Source organism: Chamaea fasciata, unplaced genomic scaffold (genome assembly GCF_029207755.1).
Source record: "Chamaea fasciata isolate MVZ Bird 193981 ecotype frontalis unplaced genomic scaffold, bChaFas1.0.hap1 SCAF_15, whole genome shotgun sequence".
Classification (NCBI taxonomy): domain Eukaryota; kingdom Metazoa; phylum Chordata; class Aves; order Passeriformes; family Sylviidae; genus Chamaea; species Chamaea fasciata.
The window spans coordinates 15,731,027-15,756,425 of NW_027094100.1; the positions used below are offsets into that span (position 1 = coordinate 15,731,027).

Below are 25,399 nucleotides of genomic sequence, written 5' to 3' on the forward strand. Positions count from 1 at the left end.
TTAGGGAGTTTGTTTCCAGCTGTGGATTCTGTAACAAAATCTTCATATCTGCTGAGTCAACTCAGAAAGAGAAGCAGATTCTCCAGTGCAAAGTTACAAACTGCAGCTCCTAGTGATCTACAGTTTTGGATGGGGATCTTAAGCATTACAGTATCCAAAGCTCTGTTAGCTAGATCTGCTTAAATCCTTTGTTTGAGGAAGCACCAAGCACTTCCAGAGCACACAAACAAACCTAAACCCCTTTGGTGCACAAATAAAGAGAGAAAAGCATCATGTACCTGCTGGTGTCTGAATGTACAGCTGTGCCCCTCTCCATGCATACGCCATGTGTATGACCTCTCAGATGCACTTGCTGTCTCATTTCCTAGAATGTGCAACACTTGATATTTTGGATTTCAGAAAAATGAATACCAAACAAATGAAAACAATATACAACTTCTGGTTCAAATAACCCACCAAAAAGCTATATACCAGCATGTGTGCCCTTCCAGTTCCAATGCCTGTTAGCACTGCAGAGTTGGGAGTGTTCTGGGAGCGCATTTCGTCGTGCATGGGAATCAGTAAGGGATTAGTTGACGCTGAGTCAGAAGACTGAAGTTAAAAGCAAAAAGTTGCATTTTATTTAATCCAGTTATGAAAAGCAAGTAGTTGACTGTAGTCTAGGAAACAGCTCTCATTGCAAACATCTTATTGCCAATGTCAGCACATCCTCAGGTGTGCTTTTTGCAGTACTGCGATGCGGGGACTGGCACAGGGAGATCTCATTGTTCACAGGGGTTCAGCAGGACATGCTTCATGCGTGTCAGCAAAACTCATCTGTGCTGCGTTGCAGGAGATGCAGCAATCCCAAATGTGTCATCGGGCTGATGAAGCATTCCCAAAAGCTCAGTGCAAAGCTCTTTGTGTCTCGCAGATCTTTAGGGGGGAAAATGGTATTTTTGTGCTAAACACTGTGTGCTCATTGCAGTGCAGAGCTGGTGTGCTGTGCTGAACTGCCATTTGTGACTTGTTACACACACATGGCTTTAATTCACCAGACTTCGATCACTAAACTTCTTGGGAGAGGAGGGGCAAAAGAGGGGGTGAGTTGAGGTGTTCATTATTTCCAAGGCAGGAGAGCAGTCAAGTTCTTGCATAACAAAACTGTTTATCTGGGGCAGAACAATTATTTGCCTTCAATTAAAGTAGCTCCTGAGTTTTTATATAAACTGTGAACTACTGTGCCTCCTTAACCTTAGCACAGTAAGATTTTTTTTTTTATGGACGTGTGTGAGTTTTGCAAAAAATGCAATAGTGATACTTTATTTTATGAAGAGTTCTTGGCAAGTCAGATGTAAAATTGAACACATTTGTGTTCCTATTACAATTCAAATATGACATGAGGTTTTTCAAGAGGAATTTATGGTCTAATTTTGAATTTTATTATTATTCTTCAGTAAAGCATGGAGGCACATGGGAGCATTACCATTTGAATAATTACCTTGGCAAAGGATTTAATATTGGTGTTTAGCAACTGAAAAGAGAAACATTTCAGAGGCAACAGTGGATCTAGAGAGACTCAGATAAAGGTGACACACCAAGATGGTAACTTGGAAAGAACTGCAGAAAAACTAGGTGGAAAAAGGAGTAGAATTAGTTATGGGATTGACCAGACCCCAACTCCTACTTGATTAGGAAGGATTGTTCTCAGTACACTACATTTAGCACGTGTCTGTTGTGTCCATGTAAAAGAAATCCCAGTTCAGCTCTTTTTGCTGATCCCTTCCTTGGTGGATTCTGCCCTCGGTGTACAGGGGCAGGATTGCTCAGCAGCAGCTGTGGTGCAGCAGCTCAGCACAAAGAGCTTTTTGGGTACAAAACCCAAGTGTGCTGTTTCCACAGGCCCGAGGGTCTGTCTAGTGTAGGGCTGTGCCACAGCTCCATGTGGCCCTGCTCCTGCTTCCCTGGGAGAGGGGCTTGCAGCCCAGCCCAGGGAACAATCCAGAGGAATGCTGCTGGATTTCTTCAGGAAACCAGCTGTTGATAATCCCCTTTGCTTTGTAAATGCAAGTGAATGGTTCCTGCAGAGCCCTGTGCAATGTACAGGGCTGGAGTACAGAGCATGCTCTAGATCCTCATCATCCTCGTACTGGGACAACAAGGGATGCTCAGGGAGCCTGTGGAAAGCAGCAGAGTTGTTTTCTTAGTCAAAATATTTTTACTAACATCAGCTGGTTTTAAATTTGTCAAAGTTCAAAGTAGTCTGGGTTTTGAGAATGAGGTATTTCATGCTTAGTCTGAAATTGTGCTTACAAATGAACTAATTGGCCTAAAGTGAGTACTTCAAACCTGTCAACATGCTGTCATTAGACTTTTCTAGTGTCATTTTTAAGTGGGCAGTAACTTGCAGCAGTTCTACTTTGGGGTGCAGGGTTCTTTTAGAATTACACAAGACCAAATAGACTTATTCAGGTGAAAGGTGCCCACATTTGCCTTTGATCCCTTTGAAGGTGATCCCTTTGAAGGAGACCAGTGTTCCCCTGAAGTTGAGTAGTACTTCCAGAATGTCTGAGCTTTCTCTACTGGAATCTCTGAGCTAGATATTCAATATATGGTATTTCCTGGATCCCTATGCTAAATCCAACAATCTGACAGTGTGGAGAAGGGGAAGAAAAACAAACTCTGTGTAACTTCAGTAGATATAAATGCAATAAATACTCTGATATCTGACTTCTATGCCTAATACTGAGTTATATATCCCAGCAGAGATCTCATGCATTGTGTGATTTAATAAAAATAGGGGCCAGGTTAACAGTAAAACTAGGAAGTTACATAACTTTCATAGAGGTAAAAACATTAGTAAGGCAAATTGATATTCCTGCTTTTCCAGCTTTTACATTCTGATTTTTACCAGATTTTTCTACTGCACAGTCCCAGCTGTCTGTTCATTGTTTAATGTGCTTCAGCACCTTCTGATCAACTCTTGCCATTTCCTCATGAAAACTTCCTGCCTGGGTCAGCAACTAGCCCAGGTATCTGGGATGAGTTCCCAAGGAAAATTTCACCATCTGACTTCTGAACTTTACTAATACTTCCTTTGTAGTCTTAAAGACTTTTTTCTGCAAATCCTCAGCCATGCGGGGAGGTGATTTGACACCCAGACACGTGTAGGTCCCCAGGAGCACAAATGTGTAACAGTCTTTTCACAGTGGTTGGTGAAATTCTGCTCCTTTGAAGCTTCAGTCGCCTCCTTGCCACGAACTAATTCAATTACATCTTAGCAATTTTCCAGTTATATACCATGAATCCACCAGAGCAAACTTGGGAAGAAGACCTAAGATTGGAAAGTAACGAATTTTTGAATTGAATTGAAAATTGAATTCAGCTTGGCTTGGTTGCAGCTGTGTAACCATTGCCTGTTGGATAGTGTTGCACCTATTCCCTGCAATTTGCCATAGAAACAGCTGCAGGAGTGATAAAGGCTGGCAAAATTACTCCATGGTTCCAGGAGGGATACTGTGAACATACTCAAACTCATCGTTCAGCCTTCTGCCAATTAACCTCTTCATTATAAAGAATTCAATATATATGAAAAACCATGTAGCAGATTAATTTGCTTGGGAAATGTAGGCTTATTTTTTTTTCCAAATTAGTAAGATTATGTAATACTGTACTTTGCATCTGTGTGTGTGTGTATGGAGCAACTGATTGTTTCTCCAGGTCCTTAGAGATGAGTTTCTTACTGATACAACTAATAGTTAAACACAGAAATTTCATGAAAATTCAGTATTGAGTTCATTTTATTCATGTTGATAAGGCTGGTGAGTTTTAATTGCATGCTGCAAATTGAACTCTCAAATTCTGAGTGAAATCAGATTTACAAAAAGAAATCTCAAGTGCGAGAACAACGGACAAGCAATTCTGTTACAGAGCACACAACTGACATGGTGATTCATACAGATTTATATAACAGGGTCTCCAAGAGAGATGATGTATTTGAATGTATAACTGTATATCACACAGCTGAATTTTTCTTGCTGTCATTTTTTTATGCTGGAAAAAAATCTTTTAGACTTTCCTGTTTGTATTTCAATCCACTCTTTTTTTTTTTATTTGACAATGACAATGACAATAGAAATTAAGGAGCTGTTAACAAACCTTAGAATTTTGTCTAATAAAACATAAAGTGTAATACAACTGAAAGGCATATAAATTAGTTCTTTCCTGGGAGAAGTGGCATCCTGTGGATTATAAATCAGGCCTAGAAGAGTAACTTCCTTGAGAATCATAACCACTCATCAGGAAATATGGTATCAGACTTGTTTGTTGGCAGCAACTGTATAAATACTGAATGTGTTCTAAGCAAATTTAAATTAGAAGAGTTCAATTGCTTGAGAAAGCCAGCTGAGGACTACAGAACTGAAGGGTGTTTTTCCAGGTCCTTCCTCACAGTGTTTAGGGACTTTAAATGTTATTTGCAGCCAGAGGCATTAAAACCTGGTCATGGTGTCCTCTCTGCATTTTACTGGCTGCTGAAGAGACCAGGAATGATGCCTGGGAGAGGTTCACTGGGGTGAGTGGGCTGTTGCACCTCAGGTCTGTGGGAGATGATCTTAAGTGTATGGCAGAAGTACAGGAAATCTCCATAGGAAACACCTGTCACTTCCTGGAGAGAAGTGGAGATCAGAGAGGTGGATGGGAAGCTGTGTTTGGGCAGAGTAGGTCTTACCCTGAGTCATAAATGTTGGTCACAAACCTTGCTGAAGATCTGTGCATGCTCTGCAGGAATTGTGGTGAAGGCTGAGTTGGACAGGGGCCAGAACTTGTGGGAATGTGGAAATGCAAAAAAAAAAAGAGCAGTTGGTGGTACTGTTCACAAAATAATTGGGGAATCAGTCCCTCCTTTACTCTGTGGCTTTCCTAGCAAGCCCAGAACCACTCTGGGTTTGCTGATCAATTTTTTTCCTGTAATCATGGTACTGGATGGCAGGTGGTATCTGTGTAGCAACATCTGGATTTCAGTCATCTTTAGTCTAAATAACTTACTTTCATATTAAACAAATCTTCTAAAAGTGATGAAAATAGTTGTTTTAGAGGCCAGATTGACAGCTTAATGTTGCTAGGTGTAATCTGGTGGTAGATTGATTGTGTAGATGACTGATTCTGCCCTCAAAAGATAAATGTACAAAATACTTTTTAGAAAGGGTTGACATGATTATGATTATGGCCTGTGATTGGATTCTTAAGTCTTACTGTATTTATGCATTTCAAAAGTGAAACCATAAAGTGTGTATTCATAATTATGTACTAAAATGGGCACAGTATTCTTTCAGGATATTGTAGTATAGAGGAGATTTGGATAAACCAGGAAATGCTACTTTTTAGTACATCCAATATTTGCATATTCAAAGCTACCAACAGTGTAGCTTCTCCCCCTCTGGTTTGACCTGACTGTTCTGGTGATCATGCCAGGTTTAGCAGGTCTTTCTTCCTACCCCTCATCCTCTTCCAGTATCTCCAGTTACAAGTTGCAACCGTTTTCTGGCATAAAAAGGGTGATCTGGAACCTGAAAACTGGCCCTGCTATCTAATTAGCAGCTGATTAATGTAAATTTCTGTACCTTTTCTGGAACTTGAGAGCCCAGCTGGTCTCCTAACACCTGTCCTCAGAAACTGTCCCACCTTTCCGTGATGAATCCCGGTTGGCGCTGCTGTCTCAGCCCAGCCCAGCTCTGGAGGTGGGATTGTGCTTCTGCTCTTTCCTTCCCCTTGTGCTCCTAGAAAGGCTTTCCCATGACAGGCTCGTTTTCTCCCCAGCTCAGACTTAATTGAGGTCTAACATTGATACTTTATTACTTGAGAGACCCTTCCAACTGCAGCTTTTCTTTCCTAGAGTGATAGAAGGTGTCCAGAGCTACTGGGTTGGGGGAATGCCTTGTGTGAGGGTGGGAATGACAGACACAGGAACCTGAGGGGTGACATTAAGCACAGCAGGACAGGGTTCATTTGCAGTTTGGTTACTATAGCAATGGAGCACAGCTTAGTTTCAAAACGATATAGACAAGCCTGTCAGAGATTTTTGGTGAGTGCAAATGTATTTCTCAAGAGTGGTGTCAAAAACCTATAAATTACACTTGTTGAAATTAAAGGATAACCCCTGAGTGCACAACAAAGCCAAAGAGGCCACGGGTTAGAGTGAACTCCAGCTAAAGAGCCACCAGCCAGCACAGAGCCAGGGATTGCTGAATCCCCCAAATTCCTTATTGTCTGCTGAGAAATTGGCTGGGGTTTCACTTATGGTTTGGAGGCAGAGTAACAGCAGTGGTGGGGAGAGGTGCTCAGCTGGAACTACTGACCTGCACAGAGCATGGAGCTGTAGAAGGAGCATCCTGAAGGGTGGCTCCAGGGGCTGTGGGATGCTGGGCTGTTTCCTGGGGTTGTTGAAGGGTGGCTATGGGATTCTGGCATTAGTAAGATTCTTCTTGTTTCTCATATGATTAGATATGGTTTGCTTTCCCAGGAGTCTGCTGAAGGTATGCAGTACAGAGTTGGTCCAATTCTATTTTCATATTTGTTCTTTCTCCTTATAAGAGAAAAATCTCATGTTTGTTTGGTTTACAATTAGTTCCTCTAAAAAAGATTCATTTCAAAGTGAGGCATATGTGACTCTCGTTTTGACAGCAATGCAAAGTGAAGTTGATTTGTGAATTAGTGTATTGGTGAAGGATGGCCCAGAAAGAAATTAATCTGTGTTTCAGGAAACTTAATCCTTCCAGGGCTGGTGACTGATCCACTACCTTAGTTTTTGCATCCAGACTTTCACTTAACTCTGTAATGTTTAGGTAGCTTTTTTAAACCATGGCTCAAACTGTACATCATTGTAGTTCCCCTTTTAGTGATTAATTATGTGAGTCTGCTTTGTAAAACTTGAAGTTTCCTTTCCTTTTTTTTTTTTCTTTTTTGAAGGCTCCATTTATCAGTGTTTTGGTAAAGCACATGAATATTAGTGCAGAAAATTATTTAATCAGGCTAAACCCTTTCACATTTTTAATTAAAGTTCTGACACTGAAGTAATAATTACAATTTCAGCACTTAATAGATTCCTTTCAGTAAGATGTGACTAGAGTTTCCCAGATGTGGCTTTTGGGAAAGCAGCCATGTTTCGCTTGAGGGCAGTCAGCAATTGGGGCAGGGCTGCCCAGGTTTGGTGGGCCTTGGTGAAGGTTATTTTCAAAGCCTTTATAATGAACAGAATTGTTCATTTGTTACTGGAAGGGGAAGTGAGCAAGTTGTTAGTTTGGTCCCAGAATTTTTAAAAAGGTGCTAAAACTTCACACTCCATTTGAAAGCATTAAGTTTGCAGTGGCAGGATTCTGCTTGCAATGTGAAGGTGAATGCTACAATGTTTGGAGAAATCCTAATTCAGGATATCATCTTACTGTCAGGTTAGTCTGCTCTCAACTAGAGTCTTTCTGTTCCTAAACTTGCTGTTGGAAGTCAGCCTCTGGAAAATACTCTTACTTTAAGCTCTGCACACACAGAAGAACTTTGGGAACTCAGTAAATCATGTAAATTGCCTTGCTTTTCTTGCTGATTCCCCTTCCCAAGTGCATTGTCACATATGTCAGAAATTGTCAAGGTTCCTTCTAAGATTGAAATAGCAGTGCTCAAAGGGATATGAGGATCAATATTGAAAATCCCATCTATCTGCTTTTTCCTTCCTTGTCTTAACATGGAGTGTAGGGTTTGCCTTTCTGTGCTTTGACAGATGTGCAGTGTTAGTTGTAAAGATTTTTTTTTTATTATTTTTTTTATTATTATTATTTTTGGTGGGTGAGAGGGGAGGTTTGGGGTGTCTTCAGCATGGCATTTTTTCAAACATTTTTCATGTGCTTAGGTGCATCCAAGCAGAAGTCAAGTTCCCTGCAGGTAGCAGATAAGGACCTACTGCCACCTTTTCACCCATACCAGCCTTTGGAATGCATAGTAGAAGAGACTGAAGGCAAGCTGAATGAACTTGGACAGAGAATTAGTGCTATTGAAAAAGCACAACTTAAATCATTGGAATTAATTCAAGGTGAACCTTTAAATAAAGATAAGATTGAAGAACTTAAAAAGAACAGAGAAGAACAAGTACAGAAGAAGAAGAAAATATTGAAGGAGCTGCAGAAGGTGGAGAGGCAGTTGCAGATGAAAACCCAACAGCAGTTTACCAAAGAATATTTGGAGACCAAAGGTCAGACAGACACACCACCTGCCCTGCAGCAGCAGTGCTCACTTACAGGGGTCTTCCCAGAAGTGGAAGCCGATAAGGGTCTGCCAGAGGATAACTTTTCAGGGTTACCTCAGGTTGACACAATCTTGTCTAAAGATGATGAGCAACACCAGTCTCCACCACCTGCTGAACAAATAGAGTTTGTCCCTATCCAGCCTTTGCCAGCACCGCAATGTAATTTTTCTGGTAACTTAGGTTATAATGGGACAGAGTCTCTTGAACTTCAGAAAGCATTAGGGAATCAGCAGAATGTAGGACAGCAGCAGCAAATTGCTGGGCAGGGGCTCTTAGTTCAAGAACCAGACGGATTAATGGTTGCCACTCCAGCACAGACGCTTACCGACACTCTTGATGACCTAATAGCAGGTGGGTTAAGAAATATACCTGTTTTTGCATTAATTTGTGTGCTCAGTTTCCCTCTCTCTCCTTCCCTCCAAATACGTCTTGGGGTTTTCCAGTTTGGGAATACTTGCTTAAGAATAAAGTTCCTGATTAGTGCTATTAATCCTAACAGTGACTTCCAATTCTAACATGACACTTTTAAATACCTTTTTTTCCAAAGTGCAAAACTTCCTGTACTGGACACCTGTTTTAGCCCCTTTGGTCTCATCTTTTTCTGTGCTTCTTTAAAAAGCCTCATCACGAGTTAATTAGTAGTGCCCATTAGGAAACCCAAAAGCATGATTTATAGCTTCTGTAGAATTTTCTGTGCAGAATTTTCTTCAATGTGGTAGCCATCTCTAGAAAGAGCCAAACTGTTGTCACTTTTATGGACAAACACGTCCCTCTCCTTGCTGCTGGAGCTTGAGCACAGCCTGGAATCCGCGCGCACCCGCTCCGTCCTGTGATGGCTTGTGTTTGCAGAACCCCTGCTAAACCCCGGGTGTTGTACAGGAATATCTGCTGGTTAGATGTTCCACATGGCAAAAGCGTGTCCTGTTAGCTGGATGAAAAGCAAAAACCCCAACATCCTTCCACGTGTTGGTACGGTGTGAAGAGGAATGGGAATGCCCACACCTCGGGTTGTGTGAGTCCCCTTGTGCAGAAACAGGGATCACTTTGGGTCACTTCATTTCGTGGACTTGACTAGGATTGAGGTTTGCTGCTGGAGGTATGTAGGATATAGCCAGTGTTGTTTGGTCTGTAGTTCTTTTTTATTCAGTGTTTTTCAACTTTTCTTTGTACCTTGTGCCTGTACCCCTGCCCATTATTTTCCTGTCTGTCTCACCCTGCCCCTCCCGTTTCGTAGTCACTGCCGTGTCCTCTGATGTCAAAGCTGTAGAAGTGTGCAGTGAGATCTTTGCCCAGCCATTCCTGGGAGCCTTTGGAATGGTAATTGCATCAAGCTCATGCAAGTCAAGACTACTTGTGACTTCGCAACCTCCCAGAGTGGAACCCAGAGTTGGTGGAATAGTGGGGTGGTTGTACCAGCTCCCATCCTCTCCTTGCTGTAATTCCAGTTGTTTTATAGAGCATCAATTTTAGTTCCCCCTGTTCTGGCATGGCAAGCTTTCCTCTCTGCTTTGTGGTCCTCTTCAGAATACTCAGCCAACATTAAAACATTCTCAATTTTTATTACTCAAAATTTTAGTACTGGAGTGTATAAGGAGGAAAATTTGAATGGATAATGCAAAATATAATCAACAGGGGATTAATCTTTGGAGTAGTTGCTGTTGCTGAGAATTGAACGTGTCTGGCACAAGGCCATGCAGTCTGTACCCTCTCGTGGTCAGCAGCTCATTCTACAGCCACAAACTCAGGGTCCTCACTGTGAAAAGTGCTGCACTCCAGCTGAGTGTGAGAACTGTGCTGTGGGGAAAAAAATTGCAGACAACCAGAAAAACTCTTACCTTAAAAATAATTTTAAAAAGTTGAATAGACATTGGTTTGCTTTCTGAAAACAGCTACTGCTTTTGCTAAGTAATTAAAGACATTTTTTTGCTAAGACATGAGATTGACTTATTTCAAAAACCACTACAAGTAGCTTCTTCTTCTGCATTTAGAAATTACATTTACAGAAATTCAACTTGAGGAATCTTTAGCTATTGAGTTCCAGAGGCTTCTGTTAAAACGTATTGATGTTACTTTATTGAAATATATTCTCTTTTGAAATTCCTAGGTTTCTTTCACGTCCCTCCAAAAAAAATTGTCAGAAGATAGATCTCTTTCTCACTTTGTAAATCCAGACTCTGTAAAAGTGATCTCCGTGTAAATTATAATCCTACCATATCTCAGATTTATAGCCATGTAAAAACAAACTGTAAATTTATCTACTCATACTCTGGAGTCTTTCATCCATATCTAAAATGGACTTTTCCCATTAGTCCTTAATTTTATAGAGAAATTTTGAGCAGTAAGAACTGTTACAAGATCTGTTTTTACATGCCCACTACAGATGTCAGGTAAAATGATTCAGGGGCTTGTACCCGGTGCATGAGAAACCTGGGTGTTAGGGAGCTCGTGTCCCACACTCGGGGTGTCATTGGGGGCTCCCCTTGATCCCAGTGCTGGAGCTGCAGTGATGTCAGTGAGTGACTCTGGGTTTAGGAGAGGTATGAGCATTTTTATTCCTTCTGAGTATTTTAGTTTGGGTGGGGACTGCTTCAGAAGAAGAGAAATTATTTTTTCCCTCTGCCCTGAAATACCTTTTGCTGTTGCTCTTAGCAGTGGTTATATCCAGAGGAGGCCACAGAGAGGCTCCAAGGGCTGGAGCCCCTCTGCTCTGGAGCTGGGCTGGGAGAGCTGGGGGTGCTCACCTGGAGAGGAGAAGGCTCCAGGGAGAGCTCAGAGCCCCTGCCAGGGCCTAAAGGGGCTCCAGGAGAGCTGGAGAGGGACTGGGGACAAGGGCTGGAGGGACAGGACACAGGGAATGGCTTCCCACTGCCAGAGGGCAGGGTTAGATGAGATATTGGGAAGAAGTTCCTCCCTGTGAGGCTGATGAGGCCCTGAGTTTGCCCAGAGAAGCTGTGGCTGCCCCTGGATCTCTGGAAGTGTCCAAGACCAGGTTGGACAGGGCCTGGAGGAACCTGGGACAGTGGAAGGTGTCCCTGCCCATGGTGGGGGGAGGAATGAGATGAGCATTAAGGTCCCTTCCATCCCAATGATTCTGGAATTCTGTGATGTAGGAGGCAAATCTTCCCAAGCCTCAGCTGGGACCAGTTGTAAGGGAGAACTTCAGTTTCTATGAAGCTACAAATTTGTATTTTGCTGACCAACTTAAGTGACAACATACATAAATGGAGTATTTATCTTACAGTAATGCTGGCAGGATGTTTAGGTGGTGGATGTCAAGGTGCAAAGTGTCAGTGAGTCATGGCCCACATCCCCTCTTCCATAAAACTACACAGAAGCAGCAAAGTACCTTTCGGAAAGCTAAAACCTAAAAAGGAGAGCAGCTCTTTCCACTCCAGAATGTCTTGTTTGTAATGGAGTTTATTTTGACGCGCTGCTGCAAAAATCTTGCACCTAATAGTACATTAAAGAAGTGACTTACTACAGTCAGAATTTTAACCAGGTTTACAAAAGAGATAGCCTTGGTGCAATTTAAAGTGGGAAACCAATAAATTAATTTGAAATACAGCTATCATTTTCATTACTCAGTATCAATCTGGTTTCTTGGAGCCTCTTGTCTTGCATATTTGGAGTTTTGTTTCAGTTCACCTTCTGCATTTTCCTTTGTAAATTTCTTAGTTGTAATATCTGAATTGGGGCTTTTTTCTGGTTTAGGGTACTAGATGAGGAACTTTTCTGTGTTGCTGGGGTTTGTCTCTAGTTGGAATATTTTTGTTTCTCTTTGTTTTGCTCAGCTGGTATTTTTAGTCAAGAGATTGTGTGTGCTTTTCTGTCCCACTCTCGTCCTGTGAGCTGATGTTTCCAAACTGAAATTTCAGATGCATTCTGAGAAATTTTGTTGTCTGGTTCTGACATTCTGGTTGTAGTTGGTGATACAAAATTAAGGTATTTTAAGGTAAGGCTTTGGAAGGTGACATCTGAGCTACTGTGCTGAGGATTGGTGTTTGGAGTAAAACTGGTTACTGGGACAATCTGAAGTGAGGAATGGTGAGCCATGAAAGGAGCTGCAGTTACCAATGTGCAAAAGCCTCTGCAGTAGCAGGTTACTGAGAAGCTGCCTGGACAGGCTGAAAGGCTGCTCAGGCTTGAAAAAAGGATGATTCTCTCTGTCCTGAAAATCCCAGTTCCTTTGAGGAAAGAGGAACTGAAATCTAAGTCCAGTATTCCCGAATGCCAATGCTCATGTCATGACAGCAGTTGGGTAGCCACAGTTCCAGCTAGAGCTGAAATCTCATCCAGAGCAGCTTGCTCCAGGTACTGTCAATGCTCCAGAGTTGTATTTGGATAAAATACCAGGTTCTTGCGCTTTTTTTGTTTGTTTGTTTTACTCCTGTTTCCTTTTGATGTTTTTTCATAACTTTGAAAATGCTCACCCATGTCTTTAAAGAGCACCATTCAACTCCCAACTCAGACCCTTTGGAGCATTGCAAACCCTTCATAGGACATGAGAAACCTGGATTTTGTGATGTGTCGGATAATTTTTTTCTATAAGGAAGTCTTTTGAATATTGAAGTCTATGGACACATCTAAAACCTCTGTCACAAAATTGGTATTTCCCTAGAGTCAAGGGCAAGCATCGTCAGTGCCACTTTCACTGCAAAACTGTGGTGTCACAGACGTTCCATGTTAGTGCCATGTTGGAACTATTGCTGCAAGGTCATTTCCAAGTTGAAAATCTGTATTTTGCTGTGTAACTTGAGCTGAGATAAATCAGCCCCATGAAACTGGAGGCAGAAGTTCTCAGGCTTTTTTTGCTCCGCAGAGCACAAATAACGCTGCTCCTCCATGGGCCCAGCTTGACAGTCACCCTGAGGAAATAAAAAATAGCGTTTTGAAAAATCCTGCCATTTTGTAAATTCAGCAGTTATACAGGAGGTGATTAATTGATGGGTGTTGTAGGAGTATTTGTTAGGTTTTATTTTAAACCATATTTTAGGGAATCAGTGCAGGGTTTATCTCCATTTCTGCTGCCTTTGGTGTCCTCTCTCATGTTTAATATTATTACTGTGCACATGAAGTGCTTAGTGCACACTCATATGTTTCAAACACATGATGAAAATCTAAAGTATGCAAGAAATACTTTGATGTTTTCAGTCATGGTTGTGAACTACAGAGAATTTGTGGAACCTGTGACAGCAACACTGAATATATATTACTTTATGACCCTTAAACTGGCTCCAGTGGAGTCCCTCTGCATACCCTGCTCTGCATGCACAGCACATGCATGTGGTTTTATGTGTGTCTGTAGTTGCAAGAGCTGAAAAAATTGAGCCAGTGTCTTCCACATGGAAGGACCAGCTTGATTTAACAGAAGTACTTAACAGGGTGATATGGTGTCAGTATTTTGGAAGGAGTAATATGTAGAAATCCAGTTATTATCTTGCACTTGAGTGCATTAAGCAAGAAAACAATTGTATTGAACTAATTCGTGCTCATTTGCTGCTAAAAGTGATAATCCATAGTGAGCAGATGAAGGTGGGAGCTTTTGTATTTGAAACTTTTAATACAAATCTGATTTGCTGATGAAGGTTGTAACAGGAATTCAGATGTGGTACTTCATTGCTTAAATGCATTGACCAAATGTTGATGCTGGTTTTGCCTATGCACCAAGGAGAACTCTTTGCTTAAAAAATGCAACTGAAACCTCCCCAGATTTCAGTGAACCCTCCTGCCATGTTTCCAGAACCCAATGGAAGTGACCCCTCTTGCCCTGCTTCAGTGTGTGTTCCCTTTGTCAGGCACTGGCAGCTCTGTAGGCTGAATTAGTGGAATTAATGGTCGTGTTGGGGCTTTATCTATGATTTTTCCATCAACACCGTTTTCCTGTGAGTAATTGCTGGTGTGTAATCTGTCAATGGAATGAGGAAGGTTGAGCTGGGAAAGGTTTACAAAATTTGTTCTCTAAGTCATACACGGGTTTGAGTTCATCCTTCATCTTCCCTTAATGCTTGGACAAAAACAAAATGCTGCTGCTTATTTCTTACCTGTAGCCATTAGTGCTTTCCTTTAGTTGCTTCTTCCAGGAATGCTGCTAAATACTGTGTGTTTCGGAATAACTAAAGCTCACCAGGTGTTCCAGCTGATGAGGCTACACAATAGAGGCATTTGGCAATCCAGCAGTGACAATACTTGTCAAATCCAGCTGCTCTATCAGCAGGGATTACTGAAGCTAAAGCACACACAGAGTCAGTGTGTAGGTGTGTTAGACCTTCCTGGCAGGTAATCCCAGCTGATTACAGGGATCCAGGCTCCTCTTGGACTCTCATCAGGTTACAGAGGCAGGCAACAGTCCTGGCTCTGAAGTGGATGTCCAGGGAGATTTCTCTCCTTGTTGATTTAAAACTAGGTGAAAAAAATCTGATTCTCAATTATTAGTTTTTTAATTGTTAATTTAAAAAAAAAAAAAAAAAAAAAAAAAGATAAAGTCACATTCCATGTGTCCCTAAGCAATGCTGGATCTCAGGATGACATCTTTTACAGACCGTGCATCCATCAGAACAAATTTTAGGGAGCACAGACAGTTTTCAGCTTTCTTATTTTTGTTGACTGCCCCCTCCTGTCTGCTTCCATTTCACTTTCCTGGGTTGGTTTAACTCTGAGACATGATTAATAGTGTGAGTTGCTGTCAGTAATCTTGCTCTGAAAACTTTCTCTGGAGGCTAAGTGTGCACTAACCTTTATGTGAAAAAAATTGGGATTGCAGAATAAGACTATATTTTTGAACATTAGATCTGTGTGTTAATAATTAAATTGCCTGCTTAAACTGAGCATATGATTGAGCTCTTTTTAACAGTGAAGATTACAGTTAGAAAAGGGTAACTAATCACCTTCATAATTCACACTTAATGCATTCGGACTAATTCATAAAATTATTTTCTAACTTATCGCAGTTTGGAGACGATGCTTACACTGTTTAACTGCCGCAAAGCTGCTTTTTGTTTTTAGGAACGTTCCATTTGTTTCCCCCGTTACTGTTTTGATATTAGACCATTGCAGTTTTATGGAACTTAATATTTTTCATATAAAACGGGACATTGCTAAGAGTGGATTAATAACCTGGTGTTCATTTTCAGCTGTGAATAGCAGAGTGCCCAGCGGCTCCACCAGCTCCTCGCACACTACCGAGTCCCCGATGCCCGAGCCCTGCCCGCAGGCCACGAGCAATGTGCCCCCACAGTCCGTGCTCCCCATGTATCCATCAGTGGACATCGATGCACATGTGAGTAATCGGCGTTAGCTTGGACTGGATTTGCTTTCTGATAAGTTCTGAAAGAAAAAAAAAAATTTCTTGTGCTGTTGTAGGAATTATAAAGTTGTCTTTATTTTTTATTTCTGAATATCTGCTTTCTTTCCTTCCCTCTGCGTGAAGACTGAAAGTAATCACGACACTGCGCTGACCCTGGCGTGTGCGGGAGGGCACGAGGAGCTGGTGTCTGTGCTGATCGCCCGTGGTGCCAATATTGAACACAGAGACAAGAAGGGTAAGTGAAAGCCATAACACAATTTGACTGTTAACTACAGCTTGAAACAGTGAATTTCAAAATGTGAACTGCGTTCTTGCACTTCAGGAAGTAACACTGGTCATACAAAGCCAGTGAGCTTCTGTCTGCACCTGAGTGGGGTCTTAAGCAGATTTGTGAAACGTGAGGCACTTCTGTCCTTACGACTCAGCCTCTACAAATGACCTCAGCAAGGTGGATAGAGGAGCTGATGGGGGTAACCGGCCAATCTTGGCTGTCAGAGCTGAGTGGTGGCAGTTGTCAGGTTGGGTATCACTGTTCTCCAGAACAGAGTTCAGCAAAATTTCACATCTTTTAGAGCTGAGAGAACAAACCACCATGCCACGTGTGTTAGAGCTCACACTGACCACTGGCAGTCAGCAGCACATGCAGGGCAGATGTGGTCACTGGTTGGATCTTAATTTAACAGTAATTCTGCAGAAAGCTGTGATTTCTCCGAGGAGAGGAGGTGGTCAGAACTTAATCCAAATTGATCACTGCAAGCACTCTTTAAGTTTCTTTTGAGCAGCCTTTGGCTGGAATCAGAGCCTCAAATGTGGCAGGGTAGAAGAGGCTGGGAAAGGCTCTGAGACTGGCATCCAGCAGGAAACCCCCAGTCTGAAGAAGAGACGTGATCAACAGAAGTCATTGTGAATCAACCCATTTGTGCATTTCTGCTCCTTAATAAAACTTTTGAGAAACTCAAGGTTGCTTTCTCATGCAATCTCATGTTAATAGGTTTTACACCTTTGATTCTGGCTGCAACTGCTGGACATGTTGGTGTCGTGGAAATCCTTCTGGACAAAGGTGGGGATATAGAAGCACAGTCGGAGCGCACAAAGGATACTCCGCTTTCCTTGGCATGCTCCGGTGGACGCCAGGAGGTACAGATCTGTCCTCAAAGGGCTTGAGTTGTTACTTGCAGACAGGGGGGTTTTTGTACAGTGTTGGGTTTCTTGTGTTGTTGATACATCTTTTTTTTTTTTTTTTTTCTGGAAGGTTTTTTCGCCTGTTTCAGTGTAGCTAATTTAAGGTTTTTTCCTCTTCCAAGAAAGGAATAAGAAATTTAAGATTTTTTTTTCTTCTCTCCCTTGCCTATCCCAGTTTTGTTAGTTAATGGTCATAGTCACTTGTGGTAACTTGTGGTCTTTCTTCAGTCAGTGTATCCTCACCTGCTAAGTACTTCTGTGAGGGAGGCAGATAATTATTGAATAACTTTATTCACTGAGCACTTCCCTTACCCATTTTCCCTGTTCTCAAACCTGAAACAAACCTGGGTGCAGGCACACAAGGACAGCAGCTGGGATTTTGTGTGGGCAGTACATGGTGTTAGTGATAATGGGGCTGATTAATGCAGATGCAATGCAGGACACATTGTACCCGTGTTTTAAGGATTTTTCAGAGTTCTGTCAGATTTTGTGTGTGGTGTTGTCCAAATAAGATTTGTGAAATCCTTCCTATTTTAGTCATGTGCATAGTACCTTAGAAGGTGGCATGGAGATGGCCAAGAGCTCTGTAGTAAATTAATATAAAGATTAAAATACTTAGCCAAAATTGGAAAGTTTCCATTTTACTTTTGAATTTTCAGATCTTTAACAGTAAAAGTGCTTCTAGTAGAAAAAGGCAAGATCAACATGGCGTGTAGCATTATATATTGAACACCTGAAGTCTTCTGTTCTTCCTCTTTATTTTTTTTCTTTATGCCAGAATCTACCTCTTATGTTTCTAGCTTAGCAAGAGAGCCTTTTTTAATGGTGTTGGGAAATCACCTAGCTTATGTTAATAGTAAATTGAGGCCCACTTAAGTATAGTACATCATAAAAATGTTTCTATTTTCTCCCATTTTATTTCTCTTAAGCAACTTGTGATAGAGGAGTCCTTCCTCATCCTGGTTCCATTAACATCAGTCACTCTGTTTTTTACCACATGGATTTTGTTGGGGTTTTTAAAATCACATTCATGCAATATTCATATTCATATAATGCAGATGGTCAAACCTGGCTCAAGTGTCATTTGAATTCAAGTTGTGGGATGAATTTTTCTGAAAGAGATGCTCAAGTATTGTGAGACATTGTGGGAGTGGGGTAGATCTATTGTTAGTAAACTTTAAAGATTCCCAGGAAGAGCTTCACTAAAGCTTTGCGGTTTTATTTAGGTAAAACAATCTTTCTGGCAGACAAGTGCTCAGCTGCTGTGGTCATGGGCTGTGGGGGCTGTACAGAGATAAAGTCAAGCAGAAGAGGGTGGAGATTTTCCTATGGAATCTTGTCTGTTGACAAGGAAAACTGGTAGCACATTGGAAAGTTTGTGGTAACATCCTTTTACTCCCCGGGTAATACCAAAGGCCACAATATGTTTGTTAATGCTCGTCCTGTCTTTTCAGGTTGTTGATTTGCTGTTGGCCCGGGGAGCAAATAAAGAACACAGGAATGTGTCTGATTACACGCCGTTAAGCCTTGCTGCATCTGGTGGCTACGTTAATATCATCAAGATTCTTCTCAATGCTGGGGCAGAAATTAATTCCAGGTAATGTACCATGTGACCAGCTGAGCTGCAATGTGGCACAGGCACTCCCTGTTGGCTCCAGCCTGAGGCACAGGTTGAAATGTCAGGTGTTTTCATACCTCCTTGCAACAGTCTTCTTACCCTGATGACATCTTCTGTGTTTGTTATCTTAGTGCTTTTAAATCCTTTAACTAGCACAAACTTCATTTGGCTTATACCTAAATTTTAAGGTATTGTAGTTTGCAAACCTATTCTTTCCCTTTTACACTGTTCTGAGGTCTGGAAGTCAAACTATTTCCAATAGAACCACGTCAAGGAAGCAGCCAAGCTGCTCTGTGTGTTTGAAGATGTCTTTTTCAGGCACAGGAGCAAATTTGCACAGCAGTGTCTCTTAAGCCTGCTCTTTATTCATTTTAAGAAAACTTAAATATATTCTAACACTGGATAAAGCAAGAGAACTTTTAACTAGGTGAAAAAAAGTTCAAGCTGCAGCTATGTTAGAAAAGCATGTTTTTCTTTGAAAAGTCAGATGTAGCTTAAGGCTTATGTCTGCTTTGGCCATCCCAATGTCTAACAGCTGAAATGTATTTTCCTTGTTCATAAATTGCAATTGTCTATTGCATAGAGTTCCTCTGGTGGTTTCTCCTAATCAATTAAAAATGCTACTATTTTAGGTCAGTGCCTATATTTTGTGTAGGTTACGTTCCTTTCTGACTTACAACATTTCGTTGCTCTTGGATAGACTTACATTTCCCAGAGCTTTTCTTAGCCGTGGGCACTGCAGTTTGTTTCTTTCCCGTAGGACTGGCAGTAAGCTGGGGATTTCTCCTCTGATGTTGGCTGCTATGAATGGCCATGTCCCTGCCGTGAAGCTGCTGCTTGACATGGGCTCTGATATTAACGCCCAAATCGAGACCAACCGCAACACAGCCCTCACCCTGGCCTGCTTCCAGGGCCGGGCAGAGGTGGTCAGTCTGCTGCTGGACAGGAAGGCCAATGTCGAGCACAGGGCAAAGGTAAGTGGGGGACTTGCCTTTCCTTATGACTTACTGCCTCTGAGTCATCAAGTTTCTTCAAATTTTCCTGTAACTTTGAGCCTCTCTGGGCTCAGAGGAGTTGTTACATCAGAGCACTTAAATGTTCTGAAATAAGTGTGGTTTCTTTTAAAAAATAGAAAAGCATCAGTGATGATGTATTTTTTGCATTAGGGACAAGCTGACTGGTCCTTCTGAGTTTATAATTAATCTTAGATTGACTCTTGTCTAGACTTTGTCAGGTTTAAACTTGACGTGATACTCCGTAACAGAACAGATACAGATATTTTTACATGCTAGTGAAGTCTAGGCAGGAAGAGAATAGTGTTGCTTGTGATTCTCATGTAGAACAGACTTCTTGTCTACAACCGAAGTAGTGCAGTCAAACTTTGTAAAGCTTTTACGTTGCTGTAGAACCCGTGGCTTCAGTACTGTGACCTTCTGTGCCTCTGAAATGCTCCACAGGTCCCATCCTTTGGTGCTCTGGGACAGCTTTGTGTCTCCTGCCATAAAGCAAGCTTAAAGCTTGTGTAGACAGCCAGACTGATTTCCCCAGCACAAAGGAATTTTTGGTAACTCCTAAGGCTGCTGAAATAATTGCTGTGTCTGTCTACCCCGCCTGCTTCTGGAATGACTGTGGCTGGAGAAAAGGGGATATGGATAAAAGCCAGCTCTCAAATGGTCAGTTGGGCATGTTAGCAGCTGGTGTAAGTTTTTTTAACAGTCTGACCTGGCAACTAAGTTGGGCCCAGATCAGTCTCAGTGCCAAGGGAGGCTAGAGAAAAGCTATAAAGCCAGTTTCTGAGTATTTTTGTAGAAACATTTTTGTCTTCATTTGAATCTGTTCTAACCTCTGTTGTAGAGATCTTGTTATAAACTTTGCATTTGCTGTTGAGACAGGTATCTGGTGGTGCTTAGTCAACAGTTTGCTTGGGTTTGTATAAATCAAAGCCCAAGAGTGTTTGGGTTTTGGGTTGGTTTTGTTTGGTTGGTTTGTGTGTGGGTGTTTTGTTTTGTTGTTGGGGGATTTTTTTGGTTGGGTTTTTGGGATCTTTTTTTGAGGAAGACACTGCTTGAAGTTAGGCTCCTAAACTAAATATAAGCAGCTAAATAAAAATCTGATTTCCCTTTGTAGGAATCATTTATGTCTTATCTGAAGTGTATTGTGCAGATTTCACAGAGTAACTCGTTCTCTTTGCACAGACTGGTCTCACGCCTCTGATGGAAGCAGCTTCAGGAGGCTATGCAGAGGTTGGAAGGGTTCTCCTTGATAAAGGAGCAGATGTGAATGCCCCACCTGTGCCTTCTTCAAGAGATACGGCTTTAACAATTGCAGCAGATAAGGGGCACTACAAGTTCTGCGAGCTCCTCATTAATCGGTAAATCATTTCTTCTCATTAAGTGTTTAATGCCAGAGTGGGTGGGGCTCTGAGAAACCTGATCTCGTGGGTGTCTTCCCTGCCCATGGCAAGGAGGTTGGAACAAGATGAGCTTTCATGTCCCTTCCGACCCAAAGCAGCTATGACTAGTGATTAGCGCCACATTTGTTCTGTATTCCTTTATGGCTGGGGTGCTCTTGTTCACATTACCTCGTGCACCTGAGAGCAAAGGGAATGGGAAGCTTTGGAAGTAGGATGTTAAATCTGTTCCCTACTCTTCAGTGTTATCCTGGAATATCTCGCTGTTGCAGTGTTAATTAAGCAAAGCAGGCAGCTGGGACCAGGGGCAGGCAGTCAGTGTCTGGTTTGGACAGCTCATTTGTGTATGAATCCAGCAACTCCCATGTGAGCATTTCCTCCCTGTCACTTGGGGGGCAAAGCCTGGAAGTAGCTCTTGAGCTCTTCAAGCATAACCCAGTGTGCTGCTAAAATCTCAAGCAGCTGCTTTGTCCTGTGGGTAGTCACCACACTGATAATTTAAAGGTTGCTGGTTGCATAATCTCTGGTGCAATAGGTGACATGAATTGAGTGTTCATTTCTGTCAGGGAGGTTTAAATAATCCCCTTGTCACTACCCTGCAGATGAAACAGCAAATTTCAGGAACAGAATTTCTCATATCTTGCCACTGTATTTCAGTTATTAAAGTTCTATATCCAGTTGCTCTGATGTTTTGTGATCTTGCTCTCTGCCTTCCACCTTTCCTCATGCCATTTCCTGGGTTTGTGTTTTCAGAGGGGCACACATTGATGTTCGCAACAAGAAAGGAAACACCCCGCTGTGGCTGGCAGCTAACGGGGGGCACTACGACGTGGTCCAGCTGCTTGTGCAAGCTGGGGCAGACGTGGATGCTGCAGATAACCGCAAAATTACCCCTCTTATGTCAGCATTTCGCAAGGTAGGAGACCAGCTTCTTCTGTTTTCAAAACAGTGCCTCTTGTTTGGTCTCGAGTCTGAATGCTTGGTTTTGGAAGAGTCACATATAACATGGCAAAATCACTACTTGGATAAAATACCTGCTTCAAAGTCATAATGACTGTACTTCACAAAGATCCAGTTTTTGAGAGCTGAAAAACTTTCTTCCATAAATGATGTTAGCTGTGTCATTTCTAGTTGTACACTGTGCAAAAACTCTGACTGTTTGAGATTTCCATATTTCTGCAGTCTGTACTGCTCATTTCAGTCCTGCTTTGGAGATGAACACAATAGCAGTCTGCAGTAAGCTGTCCTGATTCCTTTGTGCTTCTCTCGTTGTGTTCCTGATCTGTTGTGATGGGACACTGTGTAGTCAGCTCTTCTGTCACCCACTGCCTTTTTTTCTTGGCAGGAAGAACGTTGCTTTGGGACGATTCCATCAGTTGTGGTGTTGGATGCAAGGAGCATAAGCAGAGGAATTTATTAACTGTAGCTGCTTTGCCTTTAACAAAATAGCAAATAAGTGTGCAGCTTTTTTGACAAATAAAAATGCTGAGCTTGCCCCTGTTTTGACACTGCCTTACTTCCACATAACTTCAGAAGCAATAGGTGCTTTGTGCGGTTACACAGTGTACCTCAGGAGCAGAGGAATGTGCTTGCCAGGATAACATTCAGGTGGCTCAGTTTCCTGATCTGACTTAGCCTGTAATTGAACAGCTAAGCTGTAAGTCAGCTCCATGGGGTGGCAAAAGTGAGTGGCAAGGGAGTGGATTGGGTGACAGACAGTGTCTAAAGAGGGTTCTTGGTTGTTACTAAAACCATGAAGATCTGCCTCTGGTCCTTGTATTTTAAAATAAAAAATAACTTAGGGAAGAGCTTGTCTTTGCCACCTTGAAGCAGAACAGTGGCTGTGCTGTCAGCACTGAGCAAGCAGGAACTGCCCTTCTTCCCAAACAGCAACTTACCAGAAATGTTCTTGCTTATTTTCAGTGTTTTGCATTGAACTAAGAGATATCAAACTTGTATTTTGATGATGAATGGTGACAATTGTATACAAAAGATTAGAATTTTCTTTGATGTTCTAGGGGCATGTGAAAGTAGTTCAGTTCCTGGTGAAAGAAGTTAACCAGTTCCCTTCAGACATCGAGTGCATGCGCTACATAGCGACCATCACGGACAAGGTGGGTCAGACTTGGGGACAAGACCCTGGCCTGAATCTCCCACAAAAATACCCATGGGAAATTCTTAAGTATTCAAAAACTGAATGTACGTGTTTGCTCACATGAGTCTGATTTGGAGATTTGTTTATGTCTCCTTTTTAATACAGCACTTAAAAAGTATATCAGCATTTGATGCTATTCTGTGAAATAGTTTATATGTTTATTAACACAGGGGAGCTGATCTCATGTTTGTAGAGCAAACCTCACTCCTCAGTTGTTCTTTATTATGGTGGTAGTAAGACAAGTTTGCATTTCAGGACCTGTTGAAAAAGTGTCACCAGTGTGTGGAGACAATTGTGAAAGCTAAAGACCAGCAGGCTGCAGAAGCCAATAAAAATGCAACTATACTGCTGAAGGAGCTAGACCTGGAGAAAGTGAGTAGATAGATAATTGCTGTCGTGTAACAAAGTTTGAACTGTGTATGAATCTCTAGGCTGCATTTCCTTTGGTGCTTCTTGGGGCAGTCAGTCTTCATGCTCTGACTGTGTTCCTTCCCCTAATGTATCATACAAGTCAGGCACATACTGAGGGTGGCAAATTAGAACTGACTTCTGCTTCAGCCACTCCACTGTCCTTTTTAGAAAAGCTTGGACCTACCAATAGTTCCTTAGGCAGCAGCTCTCTGGGATCACCTCAGCACAGAGGATACGTGAGTAAGGGAGGTCTCCAGTTTCATGGTGTGTTTCTGTGGGTGTAAATCATAGTCCAAAAGCATTTTATGGACTTCTGCTCAGGGCAGTTGAGCAGATAGTGGAGAAAATCCCCTTCTCTCTTTGCTGAGAATACTGTAAATTGTTCTAGAGTAACACACTCTTGAGTGGGCTCTTCTAATGGAGGATCTTACAGTTTTTGACAAGTTCCACGTTTGTTTATTAAATTTTCCAGGTTGTGGGCTTGTTAAGCACACATCAGTTGATGTGCACAAACAGTGCAGCAGATGACTGATTCCATATATGAAAAAAAACCCCAAAACTGATTAAAATTAGAGCCATTAAGTACTGGCTTTTGAATCAAAGATGTGAACGTCACACCAAAAATATCACTGAGTTTATTAAATGATTGAGAAAGAACTGAGAGGATGAGATATTTTTCTGGTCTTCCAGTAAAACTGTATTTTTTTTAATACTTCTGTTTTGGTTATTACTTTATTATCATTCCTTTGAAGTTTTGGGACCAGCTAGTCCTGTTGTTGCATAAGGTCTGTCCAGTTTCTGTGTAATGATTCAGTATGTGCCAAAGTCATTGTAGTTCATTGTATTCTCTCCTTTCTCCTTCCCCCCAGATTTCTAGGGAAGATCTCAATTATAAGTGTAATTTAGTCTGTGTGAAAATGTTTAAATATGGATTCTTTTCTCCTATATAGTCAAGAGAGGAGAGCAGAAAACAAGCTCTTGCAGCCAAAAGGGAGAAAAGAAAGGAAAAGAGAAAGAAAAAGAAAGAGGAACAAAAAAGAAAACAAGAAGAAGATGAAGAAAACAAGCCTAAGGAAAATCTGGAGCTGCAAGAAGATGACGATGAAGAGGAAAATGATGATGAAGGTAAAGAACAAGTGTTGCTATGAACAATGTTGTTGTGGGGGTGCCACCTTCTAACCATCAAGGTAAAGGAATCTGTTTGAAAGCTGGTCTCTCATATTTGAAAGTGTTGCATGGCCGCTGTCTGGCAAAACTCCTTTGCTCATTTTTTCACCCTCTCCTTTGTTCACAAAAGTCTTTCACTCTTGGAGGATTTACAGCTGACTTTGGTGCTAGTCTGACAGCTCAGCAAGGAACATAACTCCGGTGTAGTGTATTCAGTGAGGGCACTGATTTCTCTGTTCTGTGGGTTCTGACTGTATATTAACTACTTTTCTTTCAGTGGAGCAAGAAGTTCCTATAGAGCCTCCAAGTGCAACTACTACAACTACAATTGGAATTTCTGCAACTTCAACTACCTTCACAAATGCCTTTGGGAAGAAGAGAGCTAATGTGGTGACTACCCCCAGCACAAATAGAAAAAATAAGAAAAATAAAACGAAAGAGACTCCTCAGAATATGCAGATAATTTTGCCAGATCAGCATATATCTCTAGCACAGCAAAAAGCAGATAAAAATAAAATAAATGGAGAGCCAAGAGGTGGTGGTGCGAGTGGGAACAGCGACTCAGATAACTTGGACAGCACAGATTGCAATAGTGAAAGCAGCAGTGGAGGGAAAAGCCAAGAGCTGAACTTCACCATGGACACAAACTCCTCAGAGCGGCGCTATGCCTCACTGCTCATCCCCTCTCAGGAAGAAAAAAACAGCACCTCGGCTTCCAAAACACCAACGAGGTGAGACTGCTCTGCTCCTTCCTTGTTGTTTCACAAGGTTCCACCCATGCCAGTGTTAATTTTCTGTAGCTTGAGCTCTACACCAACTGTACGTTCCCAGAGCCTAGACAGACTGAGGCTGCTTTGTTTGCATAGCTGTGTTAAGTTTGTTGA

At 41.8% G+C, this 25,399-nt stretch overlaps 1 protein-coding gene across 9 annotated transcripts in view; it reads left to right on the forward strand.

The window, feature by feature from the left end:
- Positions 1-25,399, forward strand: part of ANKHD1 (ankyrin repeat and KH domain containing 1) — a 99,370-nt gene that overhangs the window by 55,073 nt on the left and 18,898 nt on the right. For 8 of the 9 annotated variants that reach the window (XM_066197559.1, XM_066197560.1, XM_066197561.1 and 5 more), the window contains exons 15-26: positions 7,877-8,620; positions 15,400-15,545; positions 15,696-15,807; positions 16,564-16,709; positions 18,209-18,351; positions 19,133-19,346; positions 20,568-20,743; positions 21,536-21,698; positions 22,801-22,896; positions 23,193-23,309; positions 24,299-24,473; positions 24,793-25,246. In XM_066197559.1, coding sequence (XP_066053656.1) covers positions 7,877-8,620; positions 15,400-15,545; positions 15,696-15,807; positions 16,564-16,709; positions 18,209-18,351; positions 19,133-19,346; positions 20,568-20,743; positions 21,536-21,698; positions 22,801-22,896; positions 23,193-23,309; positions 24,299-24,473; positions 24,793-25,246 — 2,686 coding nt within the window. The remainder of the gene's footprint in view (positions 1-7,876; positions 8,621-15,399; positions 15,546-15,695; positions 15,808-16,563; positions 16,710-18,208; positions 18,352-19,132; positions 19,347-20,567; positions 20,744-21,535; positions 21,699-22,800; positions 22,897-23,192; positions 23,310-24,298; positions 24,474-24,792; positions 25,247-25,399) is intronic. The other variant, XM_066197568.1, reaches the window with a different exon arrangement.